Consider the following 21935-nt stretch of genomic DNA (forward strand, 5'->3'; position numbering starts at 1 on the left):
CCTACATGCTAATTTCTGCATGCTAGGATGTGGGCCTTCCCAAGTACCTAATTAAGAACTCAATAAAAGAAAATAATTAAACTCAATCCCAAGAGAACCAGATTTAGTATATGGAAAGCCAATCTCTCAACACTCAGGCTAGTCACAGTAGCCAGGACCACTCCTATCAAGTGATCAGGAGAATGGAATGATCAGCTTTATTCTCTGAGACCCATTTCTCTGAATTTTTTTATGCTGTGTATCATTAATCAGCAACTATAAACTGAACTGAGGGCTATTATAGTTTTGTTATAGTCCTAATAAAATTGTGACTTTCTCTTGCCTCTGACCCCCTGGTACTGTCATTTCCCCCCCCTCAATTTAAAATAATAGAGGAAGAGTAGAGGGACAATTCGTTTGAGGTTTGTTCTCAGAGTATGCACTAACATCTAAGCTCAGAGGAGGGAAGGAGGGTGACGGAAGAGCAATGCAGGTGCCTGGCGGGGGAGGTGACAGTAGCAGACAAAGAAATTGGAGAGGTTAATCAAGGTGAGGGCAAGGTTGGTGAGTGGGATGGTAGAGGTGGGAGGAGATTTACAGGAGAATTAGGGTCTCATTGAAAACTAGTGAAGCAATTTTGCCTTACTGTCAGAGTCCACATTTAGGGGTTGAGAAAAGGAAAACCACTCACCTGGATTCCATGTAGACTGCCACACTCCACCAGGGCCACCCTGTGGCCCCTATGGCCCCCCTTCCATATTCTACCCCCAGATAAAGCGGAGACAGAAACAAACTCACTTGAGGTTTTTATTAAACATGCTAAAACCTTGTGAGAAGGGCTGTTTATTTCTATTCTGCCTCCACAGTGGGGCAGGTGGGGATTGGGGGAAAGGTGAAGACATTGCTATCAGGAGGCCAAAGGGAGAGCATACCAGTAGGAAGGCTAGTCTCATAGAGGGCACTCACCTGGGCATTAGCTCAAGGCTTCAGGAACCCCTCACTGCCCCTCTTTTTTTCCTGCCTCTCTTATCTCCTATCATTTTCAGTCTGTCCCAGGTCCACTTTTCCTGCCTGCCCCTCATTTTTGAGCTTCTCAAACTCCCCCTTATTGCCCTGTTCTCATTTCCCTGGCTTTAGAAGAATGATAAGGTGGGAGACGTAGTAGGAAATGGGAGAAAATTCTTTTGTCTCTACTACTCCCAGTCTTTCTCCCTGAAATTCTAATTTCCCCAGCATGCACTATTTATGGTGAGAAGCTCTTTTTGAAGTGGGGGTGTGGAAAGGGGAGGCTCCAGTACCTGCAGTGGTTCAGCTCAGGAAATTGGGAATAGGAACGTGGAGAGCGGTAAGATAATACATGATGTCTAAAGTCTAAGCTTAGCATGTGACAGAAAGGAAAAATGCCCCCTTCTCCCCTCTCCCATACCCTTTTCTGAAGCCCTCACTCTGCTTCAACTGCCCAACGGTCTCTCATCTCCCTCCCGCTCCCAAGTGAGCCATTGCAAGTCCCTGGCACAAGAGCTTCCTACCAAGCACTATTCTCACAGGACAGACTGGTTTCTTCAGGTTGTCAGAGCTTGGCTATCCTGATGATGGGGACAGGGAACGTTACAGGGGTTTACAATTGTGTCTCATGGATAGATTAGCAGGAAAGAGAAACCAGGATACATGAAATCAGGGTCGGTGGAGAGGGTGGTAATGGACAGAGGCAGGGCTGGAAGCTCAGTTGGAATTTTTTTTTTTTTTCTGGTAGCTCCGAAACCTGTCCTGGATGACAACTGCAGCTTTCTCTGTCTCAGGTGCCGCCAGATCAATGTCAATCTCTGCTTCTGAGTTGATGTTCCTGTTCCCTGCAGACAAGGACAGCCACCCCCTAGTCTCTGACATAGGGCAGGACATCAAGCAAGGGGGGTCACTATCTCCGGGGAGAGATTGGCTCCCTCTCAGATCTGAGTAGCTGCTAAGTGGATTCTCTTACTTCCCCCACTCCTTTATAGTTTATGCTACCCTGATGGCTGAGGCAGGGGCAATTGTGGGGGTTGAAACTGTCTCAGGGACAGAGTGGAGAAAATAGGAACAGAATTAATACAGAAGAATCAGGGTCTACGGAAAAGGGTACTAGGGAAAAGGGGAACTAGGACAAAGGTTCAGGCTGGTGGCTCAGGAGCTGGGATCTTTTTTCCTTTTCTGGAACCGGCGGAACTTGCCCTGAATGGCAAGTGCGGCTTTCTCTGTCTCGGGTGCAGTCAGATCAATATCAATTTCTTCTTCCTCACCCTTCTTGGCATCTGCTTTCTCTGCGGACAGTAAGGAGGACCCCTGGGTAAGTTTACCGGTGCCATTTCCTTTTCTCTTCCAGAAACTAATAAAGTGTTAAAATCTTTTATTTTACTGGACTCCAGGGTTCCCTACCCCTCCCAGGCCCAGAGTTTCCTGATTAATCCTATTTTATGAATTTAAATAAGATTCTTGGGTCGGGGACTGTCCATGTTGTGTATGAAGGAGCCTCCCTACCACAAGACCAAGACAAAGAGCTTCAGACTTACATTCTCCAATGCCAAAAGTACCATTTTTGCCTTCTGACTGTTCCCTCTTAGAATGAATCCTCTTTAAATTCCTGCACTGATGGATGAGGAGGAGTACAAAAATTTACTCCTCCCTACAGTTTTGACTCCATCCTTGATTTATTCCCAAAGGGAGTGCTCAAAGTTAAAAAGTAAAGTTTCCTCCCTTGGGCCTTGGGAATACAGCTGAAGAAAGAGTAGAAAATTAGGAGTGCTTGCTCTGATCTAGAAAGTCCTTTGCTCATCCAAATCCCTGGTTATATTTCGTACAGATCTGTACAGGAGTAGCTAGATTCTGATCCTAACCCATCCTATGATGGTGTACCCAGCTGTTTTCAGGAATTTCTACATTTACTACACAGATTTTTTTTTTTTTTTTTTTTTTTGATACCACAATCCTGAAATCTTCTCATTTCAATCCTACTTACCCTTTTCTTCTGGACTGGATGCCTGCTTGGCTTTTGGAGACTCGTTGGTACTGAGCTAAAAAAAGCACATACACACACACACAAAAGAAGAATCAAAGAGCTCCTTAGAATGATGCACAAGTGGAAATGAAAAGCAGCCCTTTCTTAGCCCACCATAATTCTCCTTACTGCAGCTCTGATGGCTTCAAGACTCCTAGGTTTGGAATAAGAACTATAATCCTAATTCAGAACTCTCAAAAATTGTTTCCTTTTAGATATTATTGTGGTACTTTGAACAGGATGTAAAAAATTAACTTCATTCAATAAAGCTTTAATAATAGTCACAAAAACTTTAAAATTTTTAAGCTGATGTGGTCAGTCATAGGCAATTGTTAAAAAAAAACAGAAGTATTCTATTAAGAGGAATACTTTCAAGAGGATCTGTCACATCTTGTGCATAAGTGTTAAGAGTTTAAAAGTTTCTTTTACAAAAGAAAAAATACAATTTAGCAAAGTTGTACTTGTAAATAGATAAAATTTTTAAATGAACTAGTGGCTGTTAAAAGAAAAAAATTAGTTATGCATTTGAATATGCATAGTCACTTGTTCTTGAACTTCAGATTTCTTCTTTACAAAATGAGAATGTATGGGTATTCCTCTATCATGGGGCACCCATTTTATTTCCAATAAATTGTACGTTACCACAAAAAGAGCTGCTAGAAATACTGTAATAGATTTTATATATATAGGAACCTTTTTGTCTTTAATTTCCTTGGTATATGCACAACAGTAGGCTATCTGGATCAAAGGATATGAACAATTTAGTCGCTTTTTTGGTATAATTCCAAATTGTTTTCCAGAATGGACTATTTCAACAGTGTATTTGGATGAATTCTCTTCTGCATTAACTATTTTCATTTCATTTCAATTTTGCCAAATTTGCCAATTGTTAGAGAAGTCAAAATTCAGAATTATTTTAATTTGACATTTGTCTAGTTAATGATTTGGAACAATCTTTTCCTATGGCCAATAATTCATAATTATTCTTTTGAGAATTGTTTATCACATCTTTTGGTCACGTTTACTAACTACAACAATGTAAACAAAAACAATAAGACAAAGATAAATATTTTGTAGTTATAATAACTAATCTTGTCCCATCCCATCTCCCAGAAGGAATGAGGAAATACAGCTCCATCCTTTCTTAAAATAGGGAGTAGTCCAAAAAGTGGAGTGCTGCACAGGATGTCTTCCATTAAAGATGTAAAGTGCCTAGCCTAGGGGCATACAGTCAGTAGGTATCATAGTTGGAATTTGAGCCCAAGACCCCCTGGCATTGAGGCCTTTCAGTCTAAATCTTAGCACTAAAATCTGAGTCAGAGAACCAGAACTTGAGCCACCTTCTCCAAGTCATTTAACTTTTCTATACTGAAGTTGCTGCCATCTGTCAAATGAAGGGGCTTAGACACAGTGATTTCTGAGGTCCCTTCTGTGATACTCTTCTCCACCTCTTATATCAGAAAGTTAATTTACCCACACATACACCACAGTCTAGACAGGACGGCAGGAGCTGAAGCCTTTATTCCCTCCTTCCAACCTTAGCATTCTCCCCAAAAGTTTTTCAGGACCCCCATCCACCTCCAAAATCCAAAATATAGTAGCCCCACTTTCCACAATGATTCTTGGGTCCACTAGGGATTTTCTTCTTTTCTTTTCTTTCTCGAAAGGAGAAATCAACCGGGCAAACTATACTTGGGACCGTCCCCTAAGGAAACAGAGCCAAATTTTCATAGGATTATCATAGATTTAGAGATAGAAGGGCCCTTTGAAGTATTTTTTTTTTTTAACCTTCTTAATAAATCCCAGAGAGGTGAACATCTAAGTCAAAGTTTGAACACTGGTCCTCCAACTCTGCATCTAGCATTTCTGTGTCCCTCCTCTCTCTGGGTCCTTATATTCAAAGCAAATTGCTTTCATGTATCACCCATCCACAAGACTAACAATAGCCAAGTTCTGGCAAAGCCTTCCATTCTGGCATCCAGCCAGCGCTAGGGGCTGTGCAGTGAGAGCACGACTTGGGGAGGGTAAAGGGGCCACAGGAACAGAGCCATCAAGCAGCCCGAGCTGAGATGAGCAGAGCCAGGGAACTGAGAGGAGAGAATTCCTATGTGCTCATTCTTCACGGGCCGTTTTCCCTGTTGCCAGTAAATCCCCCAGCCCTGATCCTTGCTTTAGCCATTATCCAATTATCTGCAGCTGAGCCTGTTCCCCATAATCCCTCCACCACCACTGCCTTCTCTCACCCCAGCTCCAACTCATGACAATAACCTGAACCCCAGCCCAGGGAGGGCTCGTCAAACTGTGGCCCACTTTCATCTCTCTCTCTCTTTCCTTCATGCTAGTTGTCCTTGAGTTCTCTAAACATGGATGTATGTCAGCACTGAGCTATATAGGACCTCTCCTTTCCCCCTCCTCCCCTGCCTGACTGAATCTCTCCTGAGATTACTGCCTCTGGAACGAAGCCATAGCTCAACAGCCGTCTGGTCTCACGAGGACTCCCAGCTCCAATTTGGCTTCAATTGTAAAGAATTACAGTTGAAAAAGCAGATATTCAGGGGGGTCTGCTGGGGGGAGGAAGGGTCGTTTCCCAGTTGTCCACTTCCCCTTAGAAGATCCTGGAACTCCTCACTGGCCCTGCTGCACCTCTGCTGGTCCCAAATAACTCCAGTGATCGCCAGGCTCCTTTTTCCCAATCTCTCTCCCTTCCTTTCTCCCCTTCTCCCCACCCCCCAACACTCAGCTCTCAGAATAGCCACTCTTTTTCTCAATTCAGTTGTGTTTATTTGTTTTTGTTAGGTTTTTTTAGGATCAGGAGTAGCCAGCTCCCATTCTTTCTGGTACTTGGCCCTTCTACTACGTCCCCTATAACTATCCAGGCTTCCCCCTGGCATTTAATCTCTGTTTTCCAAAAGCCCAGAATATTCACCTAAAATAAACAAGGCTCCTTTCCCTTTCTCCTTCCCTAACATTCAGTGGAGCTAAGATGACGGGATGTTTAGCCACCCCAAGGGAATTAAAGCCTTAGAAAAACCCCAGCCCCTGCTTCCCAACACACATAACTCCTTAGGTTATTTTTTTACCTATCCTAAGTCTCTAGTCATGCTATGATTTGTAGTACATCAGGACCTGCATTTTTCTTCATTTGGGATTCCTATTAAAATAATAGTACAGGTTGCCTCATCCTCTGACACTTTCACTTTTCAACTATAGCAGGTGGTATGGGGTATACATAGCAACTAATTGTCCATTTTTCTGAAGCCAAACAAAATGAAGGAGACACAGAAGGACCTCAACAGGAGTACTAGAGGCCCCACATCTCTTAACCATACCCCACATACACAAATTACAGAGCCATTAAGGTAATGGTCTAAGTATTTATTTCCTACAATCTGTGCCTAATTCCCTACTATTATTCTATTCTAGCTATAGATAGATTACAAATTTTCTCCCTAAATCCCACAAGATTTGCCCTACCTCATTCAATCTCAAAAACCAAGCTGTCCTGTAGCTAGAAATAATAATAGGACTAATATTCCTTCCTCTTCTAGGGCACAGGAAAATACAGAAAAAGCATCCCACAGCCCCTGAGAGAGAAAGTGTGTATTGCAGTGAGGGGTGGAGATTGTCAAACATCACTATTTAGTTAAATACTTTTACCACAAGAAATGGCAAAGCCCTGAGTTGGAAATCAAAGTCCTAAGGATTATATCTCCTCCACCTCCATCAAAAAGCTAAACAGTTATTACCAAGGCCTGTTCCATAGCTCTGTTTTTCCTCTCTATCCTACTGGGAGCAAATTAGCCACATCCATTAAGGAGGTCTATCTGGTCAGAGCTGGTGCAAAAAGCTAAAGATATGAGACTGGGTCCCCAACCAAAGCTCTCAGTTCCATGAAGCTGTAACTTCTTACTTGAAGTTTCATTTGTATCCTCATTCAAGCTCAAAACCTATGTAGCAAGTGTCTCACATGCTGCCCAGGGCCCTGTTCTCCCTTTCAGCTTAAATCTCTTGCTTCCCTCCTTACTTCCAGCCTTCCACCCTGAGGTTTTACAGCAATGATCATGGCAGCTGGGGGCAATAAACCCGACACTTAGTTGAGAAGAGGCTCCCTGCTCACAGAGTACCAAAAGCTATTCATTTGCCATTCATCCTCCCTGCATGCTCTGCTCCCCCCACCACTTACTTATTAGCAACAGAACCTCCACCCTGGAGAGCCATCAGCCCCAGTCAGGCATTCCCAGGGGAGCCCATCTCTCCTCTCCTAGGCTCCCTGCCTTCCTGTCTTCTTCAACTCGGGGCCTAGCATGCTCCCAAGTTCCATTCCATCAGCCAAGCTCTAGCTGCCAATCCCCTACGGGCATATTTTATTTTCCTCTGCTCCATGGACTCTCACATGAGAATGTGTCCAAACAAGGAGCAGAAGTGAGGGAAGTGAAGGGGCTGCCCCCCTGTTTCAGGTGTGCCTCTCCTAATTTATCTAAATATTCTGATTCAGGATGTTTAGGGACAAAATGAGAGCAACAATTATACACCCCCCCCCAATTCAGTTCCTGATTTTACCACAGTTGGATGCCTCTGTTTTCTTCCTTAACTCCCAGCAATTGAAAATGATCACACATTTGTTCCCTTTTTATCCTCTTAGCTTGGCAAATGTCAGTTAACTAATTCATAAAAGCTTCTCATGTGGAAGGAGGTCCTAATCCTTACGAGGTCCAAAACATGTTTCCTGATGAGCCAGCCCACCTGAGCTGAGTGTCTGACATGGAATCTGCTTTCTGAGAACAAGTTAATCTCATTCTGTTATTGCTGTAAGGCTATTAGGAAAGAGAGAAGAAAACCAAAAGAATGGTTCCCTTCCCCTGAGCACATGACCTTCACAAAAGAAGAAAAACCATAAAAAGTGTAAATATTGTTTTCTAGTCTCTTCCCTTACTCATTTAGGTAGGTTCTAAATCCACACTATTGGTGCACACTAGGTGAGAACAAGCTAGTAGGATATCTGTGGTCCAAGTTGCCATAGAATATCCCCAATTTAACTAAATAGTAGGAGGAAACCCCCTCCTGAATTGGGAGGAGAGATTCAAAATTAAGAGACAAGCAATCCCTTCTGCACTACAAGAATACTTAGAGGGGTCTCTTCTCCTGTGAACTAGTCTTGAAATCATGATCTCCAGGATGTCCCAGATATCTAAAAGTTCCAGATTATCTTTGTTTTAGGGTTTTTAGCTGGAAAATCTCCAAAATGACTCCAGCTCTCCAAGACAGGGGAGTCTAACAACCTCAGTCAGGGGGACATGCCCCCTATAGCGAGTCTTGCATGCCTTTCCTCTCTGGGATTTCTTGGACCCAGCCCAAAGAGAATATGCTGCAAGCCAGAGTGAACATTGTGATTCAAGAAAGGATTGCCAATTCTGTTGTGACAAGCGAGTGTGGGGGCTGATGGTGGCTCTCCCTGTCCAAGATAGAGGCTTGGGCTAACGCCTGCAGGACCAAAACTCTGGACATCCCAGCGTTTAAGTTATTTTAGGAAGGAGAGTGTGAGCATTGAAGTCAAGTCATACAGTTTGGATATTTCTCCCGCTTGGGTAGCGTCGCCGGGAAAGCTAGGGGTTTTAGGCAAAGTCCTACACCCTTGCCTTCACACCTTTCCTCCGCAGGAAGCAGATCACAGCTCCAGGGAAATCCAAGGCTCAGGAAACTTGGGGGAGGTTTTCTCTTTGCTGTGGATAACCCTGGGTGTCAACTCCTAGGCTTAGGCTCAGCCCGCCCCTTCCTCAAGCCCCTCCCCTTCTTCCTCCTTCATCTCCCTTTCATTTTTAATGGTGTTGCCACAGCAACCACTGCCACCAGAACAGGCAAGATAGTGTCACCCTCTCTGCTCCAAACAGCAAGTTGGAGCTCCTCTGGGGAGGGGGGAACTGCACAGCTCATTCCAGGGTTCCCATCAAGAAAAATCAGCAGGATGTCCTGGGCGCCAGCCATCAGGAACAAAAGGCTGACCTCCCCTGCCTAGGTAACTACGTGCTGCAAACTCAAGATGGCTGTACACAAGCCCAGCCCGAATGCACACATTGCTACATGCACATGATACCAAGCACAGTGTTCATTAACATCAATGTATGTCTGCCAATCGGCAGCAGGAAATCCTAAAATGGGCTTCTTCCTTTAAACAGACCAAGATTTGATAAGCTTCCCAACATAAAAGTCCAAGAACCAGAGGGAAACAAGCAGTTCCTGGGTCTAAGTCTCGAGGCCATGGGGCAAGGTGGGACTTTAGCCCAGTACTAGCCCCTCCTTAGCTACATTCTGTGTCCTGCTGTCAATTGCAGGGCACTGCCAAAGGAGGGAAAGTTTTCTGTGACTCCCAAGTACCCTTGGCAGGCTCTTCCATACTTCTGTTTTGGAGAGATTGTTGGAACTACATTCATTTCAAAATAGGATCCAGCTGCAGCCCTCACACAGCTAGAACAAGAAATACTCACTCAAGGTCACCCCTTGAGATAATAATAGTCAGAAAAAGAATCAGGTATCCCTCATCCTTATTCATCATAAAATCCCTCAAAGGGTGCCAGAAACCATATTTCCCAGGTCCCTCCAAGAAGAAGGAGGGGAGACTTTATCATTTTGATTTCCAGGCAGCTCAGGTCCCCCATCCAACAGTCCCTCCCCCTGATTCCTGGAATAGCAGACCACCTCCCTTCCCCCTTCACCCAGAGCCAAAGTCAGAGCTGGTTGACCGAGCCAGCTCACCACATGTAGTGAGTCAACAGCCCCAGCCCCATTTCCCCCAGCTTGGGCTGCACCAGTTTAATGAGTGGTTATTTGCGGCACACTGCACACAGCTTTCACCTCACACTGGGAAGAGGGGTAGTGCCAGAGCACCATTTATTACTATAATCTTCAGTATGCATCCCACCCATGGTGTTAACACTCAAAATAAACGTATTAATCCCCTCGCAGCCTAACGACCAAGTACTCCGCAGGAGGGATTAGTGTGGGAGGAGAAAGGTGTCATGGACAATGGTGGGAAGTGGGCATAATGAGTCCTGATATCCCCTTTCACTAGACAGAAGGCAAGGAAACCTAGGTGGGCATGGCCTCTGGAATCACCCTAGTGAGAAACAGAAATGTGGCATCCACAGGACTTTCTAATGATTTGCTTACAAAGGCTCTTACCTAATCCCTAGGACAACCAAACAGGAGAACCTAAGGCTAAGACTCTAGAGAAGGGGGTTTAAGATCTCCTTAAGCTACTAAAGGAAAGGAAAAGTCTCTATTTACCACCTATAAGGAATGATTCTGGGTAAAATTCTTTCAGTTTAAGGAGGAGGACAGAAGCACGGATGCTGGAAACTACATACTTAGAGCTTAGTGATCTCCGGGTCTTTGCTTATGATCATCGACCAGCTCAGCAGATCCTCTATTCTTTCTTCTTCTCACATTTCTCCTCCCAAGGCTTTTGTGAACTTGAGTTGGAAATAATGCGACCTTTGAGTGAAAAACTAAAGACCCCAGCCTGAGCCACCAGTCCTCTCCCCAATCTAACAGCTGCTCAGGACCAGGAGCAGCTAGCTATATCTTAAGAAATTCATACTATCCATCCTCTCTGCAATGCAGTAGTAGCAGCTGTTTCTGATGAGCTCCAGGGGCTAAAGTGGTGGTGGTATTAGTATGAGTAATAATAACCACCTTGCATTTATTTAGTGTTTTAAAATGTAAAAGGCATCTTCATATCTATTATCCTATTTGATCCTCACACCCACATGTGGTAAGCATTGTTACAGAAATCATCATAATACAAAGAGACATGAAAACCCAGTTAATTACCTCCATACCTGCGTTGCATGTCAACCAACATGGTCTATCACTAAAGTGACTAGATGTTGTGCCTTAGAAAATGGACAGAGATGGATTTAAACTGTATGTCCTCACCTCCACCCGTTTCTCTTGTTACATTTTGACCCATGTTAAAACTTTCTCTCCCTCTCTCTTTATGCAAAAGTTAACTTGAAGTCACAGTCTTTATGTTTTGTGATAAATCTTCATTAAGTCCTGGGGCCAAAAAAATATATCACCTGGTGGCCAACTTTCTGGCAATAAGCCTCTCAGCTCTTAACAGGACCTTGGATGAGAGACCTATGTTTCATTGCCAGGCATGTACTCAGAATCTTTCCATCTTGGCAGGTCTTGCCAGAGCTTACACTTGTGGCCTTCAAAAACATAGGGTCATTAGGAAGCATCCAAGTCAGACTTCAGTGGAGCACATAAAAGAGTATTTTCCTGAAAAATGCATATAAATTATTTTGGCTTAAATCCATTGGTGAAACAAGTGATTTAAAAGAACACTAGGGCACATCATTTATAAAATGAAATTACTTCCTGATTTATGATCTTTTAGTTCAGATTTTAAATGGGATTTCCTTAAAACAAAACACAACTGTATTTCCATGTTCCAGGATAATCTTGCACCTGCTTCTCCCAATGGACATGAATAGTGACAGAGGAAACAATTTCCTCTGACTCCGTTTTTTACTACATTCCTCCCAATCTCCAACACCCCTAATTACACTACTAAATATCCAGAGCTAATTCCTTGGCTACAGGTGCAAGATCCATCGATTTTGGCTCCTGATTGGCTATCTGAAATGTGATTGCTTTATAACAGCCTCAGTAAAGACTCTCTCATACCCTGAGCCCTGCAATTCCACAAGCCCCTAGGCTGCTATTTTTTGTTGGAAAGTGAAGAGACATCTTTTTAGATCATAGGACCAAAGGATTCTCCATTTCTTCTGGACCAGAGGAGCAATTTATCATCCTATTACATTATTCTCAAGAAACTGTACTGATCCAGATTTTTCCTTATTTTCAAATCTTCTAACAGGCTGTATAACTTAAGACCTCATGAGGCCCCATTTTCTCTCCTTATCCATCCAAGAGTGGAGAACATTGAGTTACTTTATATATAATGTTAAGCAACTCTTGTGTTTTATGTAAGAGTTCCATAACAAGGATGGAACTGCCAATTAGAGGGGAAAAAATCAATTAAGGAGTATTTATTAAGAAATATGGAGTCATTCCAGGTCCCTCCCAGGTTTCTAACCAACTGGTTTGGAGAGGTCATAACAGAATTGTGCTACCTTGACGGTGATTCAGTTATGAGGAGGGTTCTCTGATCCAACTGAATGGTCACCTAGACACCTATATGACCCATTTCAACAGAAAGTTTACTGGGGTAAAGGACTGCAGTAATGCTTCCATCAAGTCAGGAATACAGCAGAGGAAGAGGAAGAAGACAGGCACCAGAAGCTAACCAGATATGTCAAGATAACAGCATGTTATCCAAGGGGAGTATACTCCATGGCCAAGGGAAATAGTAATATCCTAGAGAAGGTATTTCTGAATTCCCCCAGGATGCTGTTAGTGAATTGCCGATCACTCCAGCCTTTGATAATCAGCAATGCAGCATAGGCCCATTTGAGTAGCCACCTAAACACCCCCTATGTTCCATTTCCACAGAAAACCTACAGGGGTAAAGGTCTGCACCAGTGAGGGACTTCCATCAGGTCAGGAATGCAGTGAAGTAAGAGGAGGACAGGCACTAGAATTATGCTTTAAGCAACCGGTTTCATTGCACGACAATGGGATTCCAGGAAGGAATCAGAGTCCTAGGGTAACCCCCTTCCCCATCTCTTCTTGAAATAAAAGTTATAGAACAATACAAAATGTGTTGAGCTCCCTCTCCTGCTTCTAGATCAGATCCCCTTGCCCCAGCCCTCCCCACATAGCCACCAAACCCTTCTGGAAGCTATAAATGTACATAAACTAGTCTCTAGCAGCTCTTTATGCGCATGCAGACACAACACACTCAAAGGGAAATCCATTGCTGCAGTACTAGATGATAGGAATGGGGAAAACAAAACAGAAGTAGACTGCTGTCCCCACTGTATCTTCACCCCCTAACCCCAAGCTTCTCTAGCTTCAGTTTGGTAAAGCCCAAGGGGATTCCCCTAAGCACTGGTTCTCCAGGTGAAATGGGAATCTCCGAAGGGAATTCCAAACCTTCCCCTCTCCTGCAGCTTCTCTAGAGTAAGGAAAGGGACAAGCGGAGGAGGTAAAGCTTGCGTAAGATGCAGGGTACCCAGGGCTTCCCCAGGCTGGGCACTTCTGCCTAGAGGGATGGGCTAAAAAGACTGAGGCACTTGGGAGAATCCCTAGAGCTCCGGACCTTCAGTCAGCACTTCCGATTTTCACAACAGTCTTAACGAGAGGAAGAAAACAGGCTGGGCCTGAGCCTCTCGGGAAGCAAGGACCCCTTGGGAAACAGGTTCCAGAGTCAGCTGGTCTCTGAACACACCCAGGTAGTTAATTTTTGCAGTCTGATTTTTATACATATGCATCCTCAGTGCTGGGCTCAATTCCATGCTAAGGAAGACAGTTTCAATAAGCCAAATTGTTAATTAGATCCAGTTCATTCTGACAGACTTGAGAAAACCCAGCAGCACTGAACAGTGATGGCTAATCTTCTGTCTTGAGATTCTACCCCCTACCACTCCACCACCCCACCAGATTGGGATTAGATTCAGCTGCTGAGTCAAGGCACCCCCCCCCCTCACACACACCCCAGGACCTATATACCCTTAAGATATCAAAGTGTTTTTCCTTCCAGGGAAATTACTTTTTTCTGATCAAAACCCTATAACAAACCCCATCTCCTAAAGCAGCGTCCCACAAAGAAGATTCTTAGAGCTTACACTCCCAGGGGCAGCTTGAGTTGCAACTTTCAAATTTAGAAACAGCCAGGAGGAATCCACCCTAGCAAGACTTCAATGAAGGGAGAAAGAAGAAAAATCATTGCATCCACATTAAAGGTGGAAGCATGATGTAATGGAAATCAGAAGGCCAGGGTTCAAGGCCTAGATTTGCCTTTTGTTTTTTTCTTTTTTAATTATGGTGACTCTAGAAAAATGATTTCATCTTTCTGGGACTCATTTTCCTTGCCTGCCAAATAGAAAAGGGGAGGAGAGTTGGACCAGGTAAATATTAAGATCACTTCAGCTCTCACTTTAGTACTCACTAACAAAGCTGTGGGTAAAGGAAGCAGGTAGTCTTGATCTATTTCCTGCTCCCTTTGTGAAAGGCACCCTTTGGTCATGGTAGTGATTAGCTGGGGGGCTGGAGCCATATCCATTCATCTGGTAGCCCCTAGACTAACTGAATTTATTAAAATAAACTTAGTGAGCATAGCAACCAAAGAAAACTTTGTGGTTGGAACTAATTAGCACCCTGAATGGCATCCCCCAGCAAGAGAGAGTAGAACAGTTCTGTAGCCTGAGCTTTAACTGGGAAGTAGGACTCCAAGGCCCTATTTCTAAACAGGTGACCTTGGGAATATTTGTACTATCCATACACACACACACACACACACACACACACACACACACACACACACACACATCACCGCCTCCCCCCCCCCCCAATATCTTTAAACTAGTCAAAAGAAACAGTAGGATCTGGCACCTAGATGAGAAGTTGGGGTTAACTCATGTCCAGAAAGCTTTTCCACAAATCTTTCTGACAGTCCTGAATCATTAAGGAGACAGAGTGAGAACTGTATCCTGAGAAGCAAACAGCACCAGGAGGCAAGCTGGAACTGTCACTACCTGAGATAGCTATACTTTAGCAAGAAAAGGCTGGTTTCTGGATCTGGAACTCTTAACAGGTTACCACAAGCAGACACTTAGGGGACATTCCTCAGTCTGCCCTCCCCAATGGGTAGAATCTGAAACCAGAATGCCATAGGATGATTGTTGAGACTGGCCACCCTCTTTTCCAAGGAGGTTTCCCCTGGCAGCCATACAGCTTGTCTAATACTGCAGAAGGAAGGATATAGACTACTTAAGGGTACTTCTCCACCCTTGACCCACTCTAAGGGTCTTTGAATATGAGACTATGGAAACTACCCACCAAGGTATTCTATTGAAGATGATAAAATAGTACTTCCCTTGACTCCAGTTTGCCACCCAGCAAAGGGCTGCCCCCACCCCATTTTCTTTCCTAAAGAAGGAAAAGTCTCCTGAGTTGGGGGAAGGGCAAGGGAAGGAGGGAGAAGGAAAGGAGGAGGGTGGAGGGTTGTCAGAGAAGTGCATAAATAATAAAAGAAGGATGAATCCTTAGATTGGAGGGGGAAGGAAAGCACCTGGGGTGCCCAGGAATAGGACCAGGCAGTCAGAACAACAGAGTGGGAGAATCTTCAGGGAATTGGTGGGGGGTGGGGAGAGAGGGGGAGAGGCTGCCACTCCGAGCTCTAATCCATCCCCCCATCCACCCCACAGCATTCCAATCACCCCTAAAGCTCCTGCCCGCCCTTGGCAATAAGCTCGAATCCCAGTGACATAAGGGGTCAGACTCCCTCTTTCTCACAGTTCTGGGCTTCCTAGAGGTGGGGAGAACTGCCTCAGGGTTCGGTGCCCCCCCTCCACGGGTGACCCCTCAACGCATCCCTTTCAGGGTCCCTCTCCCGCAGCAGCCCCCGCCCCCCGCCTTCATTCCTCCTCCCTCCCCAGGACAGAGCAGGAGTGGGAGATGCCCCCAGCGAGCGGGCTCACCTCGCTCATGGCAGCCGGACCGGGCTCCTTGGGGGAGCGGCACCCGCAGGTAAAGGGGAGGCGGTGTCTCAAGGGGGCCGTTGGCCGTCGGCAGTTGTCTCAGCCGGCTGTCAGAGAGTGGGGCGCGCGGAACACAAGCAGAAAGAATGCAGACAGACCCCCGCTGCTGGGCACTTAGCACCCCAGCTTCGGAGTCCTTTAGCTCCCAGCCAGTTTTCCCTTTCCGACCTGTCCTGTCAAAGCGGCTCCGCGATGCCCGCCCCGTGTTTTATATCCTGCTCCCGGGACCCACCTCCGGCTTGGCCAATGAAGATGACTTATTCCCGTAGACTGACAGTTGGACCCAGCCAATGGCAGAAGGATCAGTGGTTTGCAGCATTTCCAAACTAGGGTAAGATAGACAAGCGAGCAGGAGGGAGGGGGAGATGGGGGGCGGGGGTAGGGATGAAGAGTGCATGTTTGAGAAATAAACCAGGAGGGAAAAGTTGAGAGGAAAATAACATGGAGTGATGGGAAAGAGAGACAGGCAGAAACAGAGACAGAGACAGAGACAAAGAAAGAGACAGATTCAGAGATAAAGATAGAGACAGAGATAGAGACAGAGTCAGAGACAAGAGAGAGTCAGAGACAGAGACAGAGAGACAGAGAGCCATGGTTTGGAAAGGGAAAATCCAACAGATGTCACTTGGAACCACTTACTGGATCTTGCTGATGTGTATTATAGGTAGGGGGCAAAGGAGAAAGAGAAACTATAATAATTCCAAGATGTTTCCATGTAAGATATTCCAGAAAATTGAGACCAAGTGCTTGCCTATTATAATCATAACTTGTCCATTTTCCCTCCCCTCTGTTAAGGATTGAGTGCTTACAACATATTTATTACCTCCTGGGCACTGTAGAAGCCACAAAGAAATGAAGCCCGGTCCCTTGCTCTCAGGGAGCCTACTTTCTCACCCCAGAGATTAAACACCTAAGACCTTTCTGGATTGAAGATGTTGGGCTTGGCAGAGCATGGCCTCTAAAGCCTGACCAGTTCCTCCCAAGTACGGTGCCAGGAATTTGGTTACTAAGCAAACGGAATACCTTTCGATAAGAAGACTAGCTGATGGAGAGATATGGATGGAAATGCACTCAGTCCAATCTGTGTTACATACGAACAGATACAGATACCACGATTCTTTTGAGATAGCTTCATGTCCAGGCTTCTCATTTTGCAGAAGGGAAAACTGAAGTCGGGAAATGAGCTGTGACCTTTTCATAACTATACAGTGAGCCAGGACTGGAATCCAGTTCTATTGAATTCCTAATTAGGACCTCTTTCCACTGTGCTCACAATGATGCTACTTTCTAATCAATATTTATGATTTGGAATGTATGTGTGTGTCTATTCAAAATTTAAAAGAGAACATTTAGGTCCAAGTCACATAGGTAAGTATAAGGGACTAGACCTATAATTTTATTGATATGGAAAACTCCCAGATAAGAAAGCTTCATCTCCTAATGGAATTCGGAGCTATTACATTAACATCATCCCAGAAACTTGCTTACAGTCTCATACTGAGTTTGTATGCCTAGGCAACTATGTGGTGCAGTGAATAGAGTGCTTACCCTGGAGTCAGAAAAACCCATCTTCCCTTGGGTTCACTGGCCTTAGACACTTAAGATTAGGCAAATCACTTAACCTTATTTGCCTCAGTTTCCTCATCTGCAAATTGAGCTGGAGAAGGAAATGGCAAACCACTCTTTGCCAAGAAATCCCCAAATGGGGTCACAAAGATCTGGACTTGACTGAAATGACTCAAAAATAACAATTCAAGATAAAGCTTGAACTCAGTCCTTCCCAACTTCAAGTATAGCCCTCTAGCTACACAGCTTTTCACAAATCCTATATTTTATCTAAGCTTCAAGTATTATCAATCATTGCTTATCAAAACCTCTGCCTTTCATTTCACTAGTCTTTGAAGACTGTCACTTAAGATTCTCTCAGACTTTCTAGAAAAATACCCACAGGCAATGCCAACCATTTGCAGTTTTAATATTAAAACCTTTAGTTCTCCCCCCCCCCCTTATCTTCTTGTATGGTAAAGGTTCAACTCCCTCAATAGCTGTTGCTTAGTTTTTCTTAAATAGCTATTTTTAGGCAAAGTCTCAAATAACTTTCTCCCTGTAATCACAATATCTTGATTTTTCTATTCCTAGGTTCTTCTCCCCAAACATCTCTTGAATATGGGCCCCCATACCATCCTTAGCTCCAAGATACTCCAAACCACAGCTCACAAGTCTCCTACCTATATGATCCATTTTCTAGGCTAACCAAAAGACAACATTTTGTTTTGTTCAAAACAAAATAAGTGGCAAAAACAAAAAGATTTACTCAACAAAGATCAAGGGTACACTTTGCCAAAGGTTACCACACCATCAGGAGAAGGCACCATATACCAAAAACACATAGCCAGAGAACACTCCTGGAAAATATACATATAGCAATTCATATACCTAAGTTTGCATCCCCATTATAATCTTTTGCTTGTCTCTAGCTGTTGCTTATTTCTCTGATGTTTTCCGGTGAAGATGGTGGTCTGTAAGATGCTTTCTCTGTAGGACTGTAGTCCTCTATTGAGTTATTCTCTATGATTGGTTGCTTTTCATTACTCTCTCCTGGCATTTCCACTGAATTGCTCTGCGATGATTTTCACTTGTTGTTCTGCGTCTTTCCACAAAGAGGAAGACTTTCATTAGCATAGCCGCTGGGGCTGATTCAACTGTTTATGCTTTCAGACCCCAGACTGCTACTACAGTCAGTGAAGGCACTCTTAGGCACTTCTCTTTTGAACTTCTCTTTCACCACTTAGATTGCATTTCATCTCTTATTTGAGTCATGATCAGAAAACTCCTTTTAACTACTACTAGACTTGACCCTAGCCTGAGTCCCTAGAGATTATCCCAGGAGAGGACTGAAAAGATTTGACTGGGACTGTGGTGAGAGGTTATATTTTAACCTCCTCAAAGCTACTGGTGAAAAGCCTGAGAGTTTGTGCAAATGGCCTCTGGAATAGTTCTAAAAGGACTAGAATGGAACTGGTGACCCTCTCCCTATTTTCCTCTCAGCACCATCCCATCATGGCCCCCTTTAACCAAATCCCCATATCGTGATGCTGAAAACCACCTTCCCACTCACCCCACTCCCTCTTACCCCCCCACCGCAGTAATAGATCTCTGTACTCCCTATATCCTAGTATACCTAAGATTCCATGACTCACCTTTCAACAAGGATATAGTAGCCTGGGTTACTAAGTTGCTAACTAGGGCAGTTCCAACTTTTTTCTATGTTGCTACCTCCTTTCCTTTTTCCCTTTTTAATGAGTGGCTAATTAGCATTGAGAAAAAATTTTTTGCTTTATTAAAGGAAGCCTTCCAGCAATTTTTAAATAGTTATATAATGGTTACCTCAATGTTTTAGTTCTACATTTCGAAGGATCCATGATCCCCATCAAGAAGAGCACCCCTTCCATGGTACATGCAGATCCAAACCTGTCTATACTTTCTTTCTGTTTGTCCCTGTCCATGTTCTCCCTTAAATTCATTACAGAAGCTCTATCCAGACTACCAGAAGATGCCTTTAAATTGCTTAACATCCCAGGTGGAGTAGGGGATTGACCAGGGGCTTCCTTGAGCAATTGACTCCCCCTAGTTCATACAGATACAATGGGCAAGAAACAGACACATTGAGATGTCTGGACACTCTGTTTTCAAAAGTACAAATGGACCAAAGTCTAAAGGGGACACATGTCTCCATTTAACCGGGCCATGGTAACACTCTTTTGCTCTCACTACATAAATAGCTTGCCTAGTTCTCTGAACAGCATCTTTTGCACCACTTAGTGACCTCACAGACAGAAAACAATGCAACATGCATCCTAATTGTTAGTGCTCTCATTAGGATCTCAAAGCCAACTTGTCAAAAACAGAATTCTTAACTTCCCCCACAATCCAACACCAACTGCTGACCAGATGCTAGGGATGGGTAAGTACCCCCCCAAAGCCCTGGGAAAATAGTGGTATCCCTCCCCCAGTGAATCATTGACCCGACTTCTAGCCTTGCCCCCAAAACCCCATGGAGATGTGACCTAGCTAGCTCTTCTTCAGGTGCCATAGTCCCCACCTCCTCAATAACCCAAACTTCAGAAGATGGGGTGTCTTCCTCAAAAAAATCTCTTACCACCAGGTCCTTGACACTGTCAAATCAGAAACTCATTTAGTTCTAGGCAAGAAAATAACACTAAAGAACAAGATTTACTGTTTTGCTGCTGCTCTCTAAGGAGTCCTGGGTCTTTCCATATGACTTGCATGTGACATGTATTATTAGAATGTGAGCTCCCTGAGAGAAGGGACATCCTCACTCCCCTCTGAATCCCCAATACTTAGTATTTTGTTTTGTACATAAAGCTTTTACACTTTTCCATTTATTCATTCCTCTTCCAAACTTTCCACTTTATGTTGAGAACAGACCCTAGTCCATCCAGGTTTACAAGGTGTCATTTTTGAATCTTCCTTCTCCCTCACTTCCTAATATATATTCAGTTGTGACATCTTGTCAGTTTTACCTCACTAGTGCCTGTTGCCTTCACTTACATCTTCAGCCTACATGGCTAAGCAAAGCACTGAGTTAAAATCTGAAGATCTAAACCAGAAAGTATTATCTGCATGACCTTGAGCAAGAAAGTGAAGCTTTATGGGCCTCCACTTACCTTATTTGTAACTTGAAGGGGCTGTACTAGATCATCCCTTGAAGTGCCTTCTGTCTCTAATCTATGATACCAAGATGATCCAGGGACCCCCTCTTCTCTGCTGCTTAGATTAGGCTTCCTTCAAGTATCTACTCAAGCCTCCCCATCCCCTCTCCCCAACCCTCCCCATGAAGTTTTTTTTTTATTTATTTCCTTAAATGTTACTCTTCTCTACTCTTTTTTTTTTTTTTTTTTTTTGCTGAGGCAATTGGGGTTAAGTGACTTGCCCAGGGTCACACAGATAGGAGGTGTTAAGTGTCTGAGGTCACATTTGAACTCAGGTCCTCCTGGCTTCAAGGCTGGTGCTCTATCCACTGCCCCCCTCTATCTTCTCAGATTTTCTTATTTGGCAGCTATCTTCCCCCCTTACAGAAGCAACCTTGAAAAATTATTCTAAATTAAAAGCATATGGTTAATATTCTTAAAAAGCACAATTTTATGAGCCACCATCCCACATCTCCTTCTACTATGTGATTCTTTTACTAAGTCAACTAGAACCCAGCTTCTTAAACTCTGGTTCTCAGCCCCATATAGGGTCTTGTGAATATGGAGGATCACGAAATTATGATTATCATTAAATGTTTCATTTGTACACCTATTTTATATATCTATAGGTCTGGGTCATGTAAATATTTCTCTGGCAAAAAACGATTGTGATAATAAATGTTCAAACTATATTGTATTACTTGATGTCTAGGGGAGAGGGGGAAGGAGGGAGAAAAATATGGAACACAAAGTTTTGTAAGGATGAATGTTAAAAACTACTTTGCATATATTTTGAAAAATAAAAAGCTATTATTAAAAAGGGGGGTGAAGGATTGTGAGTGGGAAAAGTTTTTCAGAAATGCTGAACTAGAACAGTAGTTCTCAAAGTGTGATCCAGAGAATTCTGGAGGGTCTCTAAAACCCCCCTTACAGGACATACAAATTCAAAATTAGAAATTATTTCTAATGTAGTAAATATCTATAAATATAACCCATATGAATAAAAATTCAACAAATCCTCAATGATTTTTAATAGTATAAAGATACTAAAGAGGGGGTGAAGCTACAGTACCTGCAGAGGACATAGCCAGATCACATCTCCATTATGGCTTTGGGGGTTGGGCTAGATGTAGGGCCAGTGGTATTCATTGGGGGATTGCATGTACAGGGGCATTTACATGCATACGTAGCCAGGAAACACATATGGTTAGGGAATATACATGTCTAAGTCTTTAGGGAGAGTCAGTTCCTATTGGAAATCTCTGCCTCTGTAATTGCTGCTTGTTTACCTCCTGAGTTATCAATACCTACTGGTGTGGATCCACTTTCTTTGCTGAGGTCAGGGTACTCTGATGGTCTGCCTGCCCCACCATACAGCTTTCTCTGATTTCTCCTTCTTGTGGTACTCTCTGATGTCTTGGAACCATGTGAATGAATGAAAATAAAAAACAGTAAGCACTTACTATGTACTCAGTGCTGAGGATACAAATAGAAAATCAAGTGTATTCTTCCTCAAAAGGAGCTCATATTCTAATAGGGGGAATACAA

At 43.7% G+C, this 21935-nt stretch overlaps 1 protein-coding gene across 1 annotated transcript; it reads right to left on the minus strand.

Moving 5' to 3' along the window:
* Positions 1–773: 773 nt before the first annotated feature.
* Positions 774–15864, minus strand: PCP4L1 (Purkinje cell protein 4 like 1). Its single transcript, XM_074309222.1, has 3 exons — positions 15616–15864; positions 2972–3026; positions 774–2276 (listed from the first exon to the last, which is right to left on the minus strand). Exons 1-3 carry the CDS (start codon positions 15622–15624, stop codon positions 2140–2142), a joined length of 201 nt encoding a protein of 66 aa, XP_074165323.1. The 5' UTR covers positions 15625–15864; the 3' UTR covers positions 774–2139.
* Positions 15865–21935: the final 6071 nt, after the last annotated feature.

The sequence above is a fragment of the Sminthopsis crassicaudata genome, chromosome 4, assembly GCF_048593235.1.
Source record: "Sminthopsis crassicaudata isolate SCR6 chromosome 4, ASM4859323v1, whole genome shotgun sequence".
NCBI classification, from domain to species: Eukaryota; Metazoa; Chordata; class Mammalia; order Dasyuromorphia; family Dasyuridae; genus Sminthopsis; species Sminthopsis crassicaudata.

What these genes read in the sequence shown, in the direction of transcription:
- PCP4L1 (XM_074309222.1), bottom strand. An exon ending in ATCCAGTCCAGAAGAAAAGG is followed by an intron (nt 2,277 to 2,971) that starts GTAAGTAGGATT and finishes TACTGTCCGCAG; the next exon opens with AGAAAGCAGATGCCAAGAAG.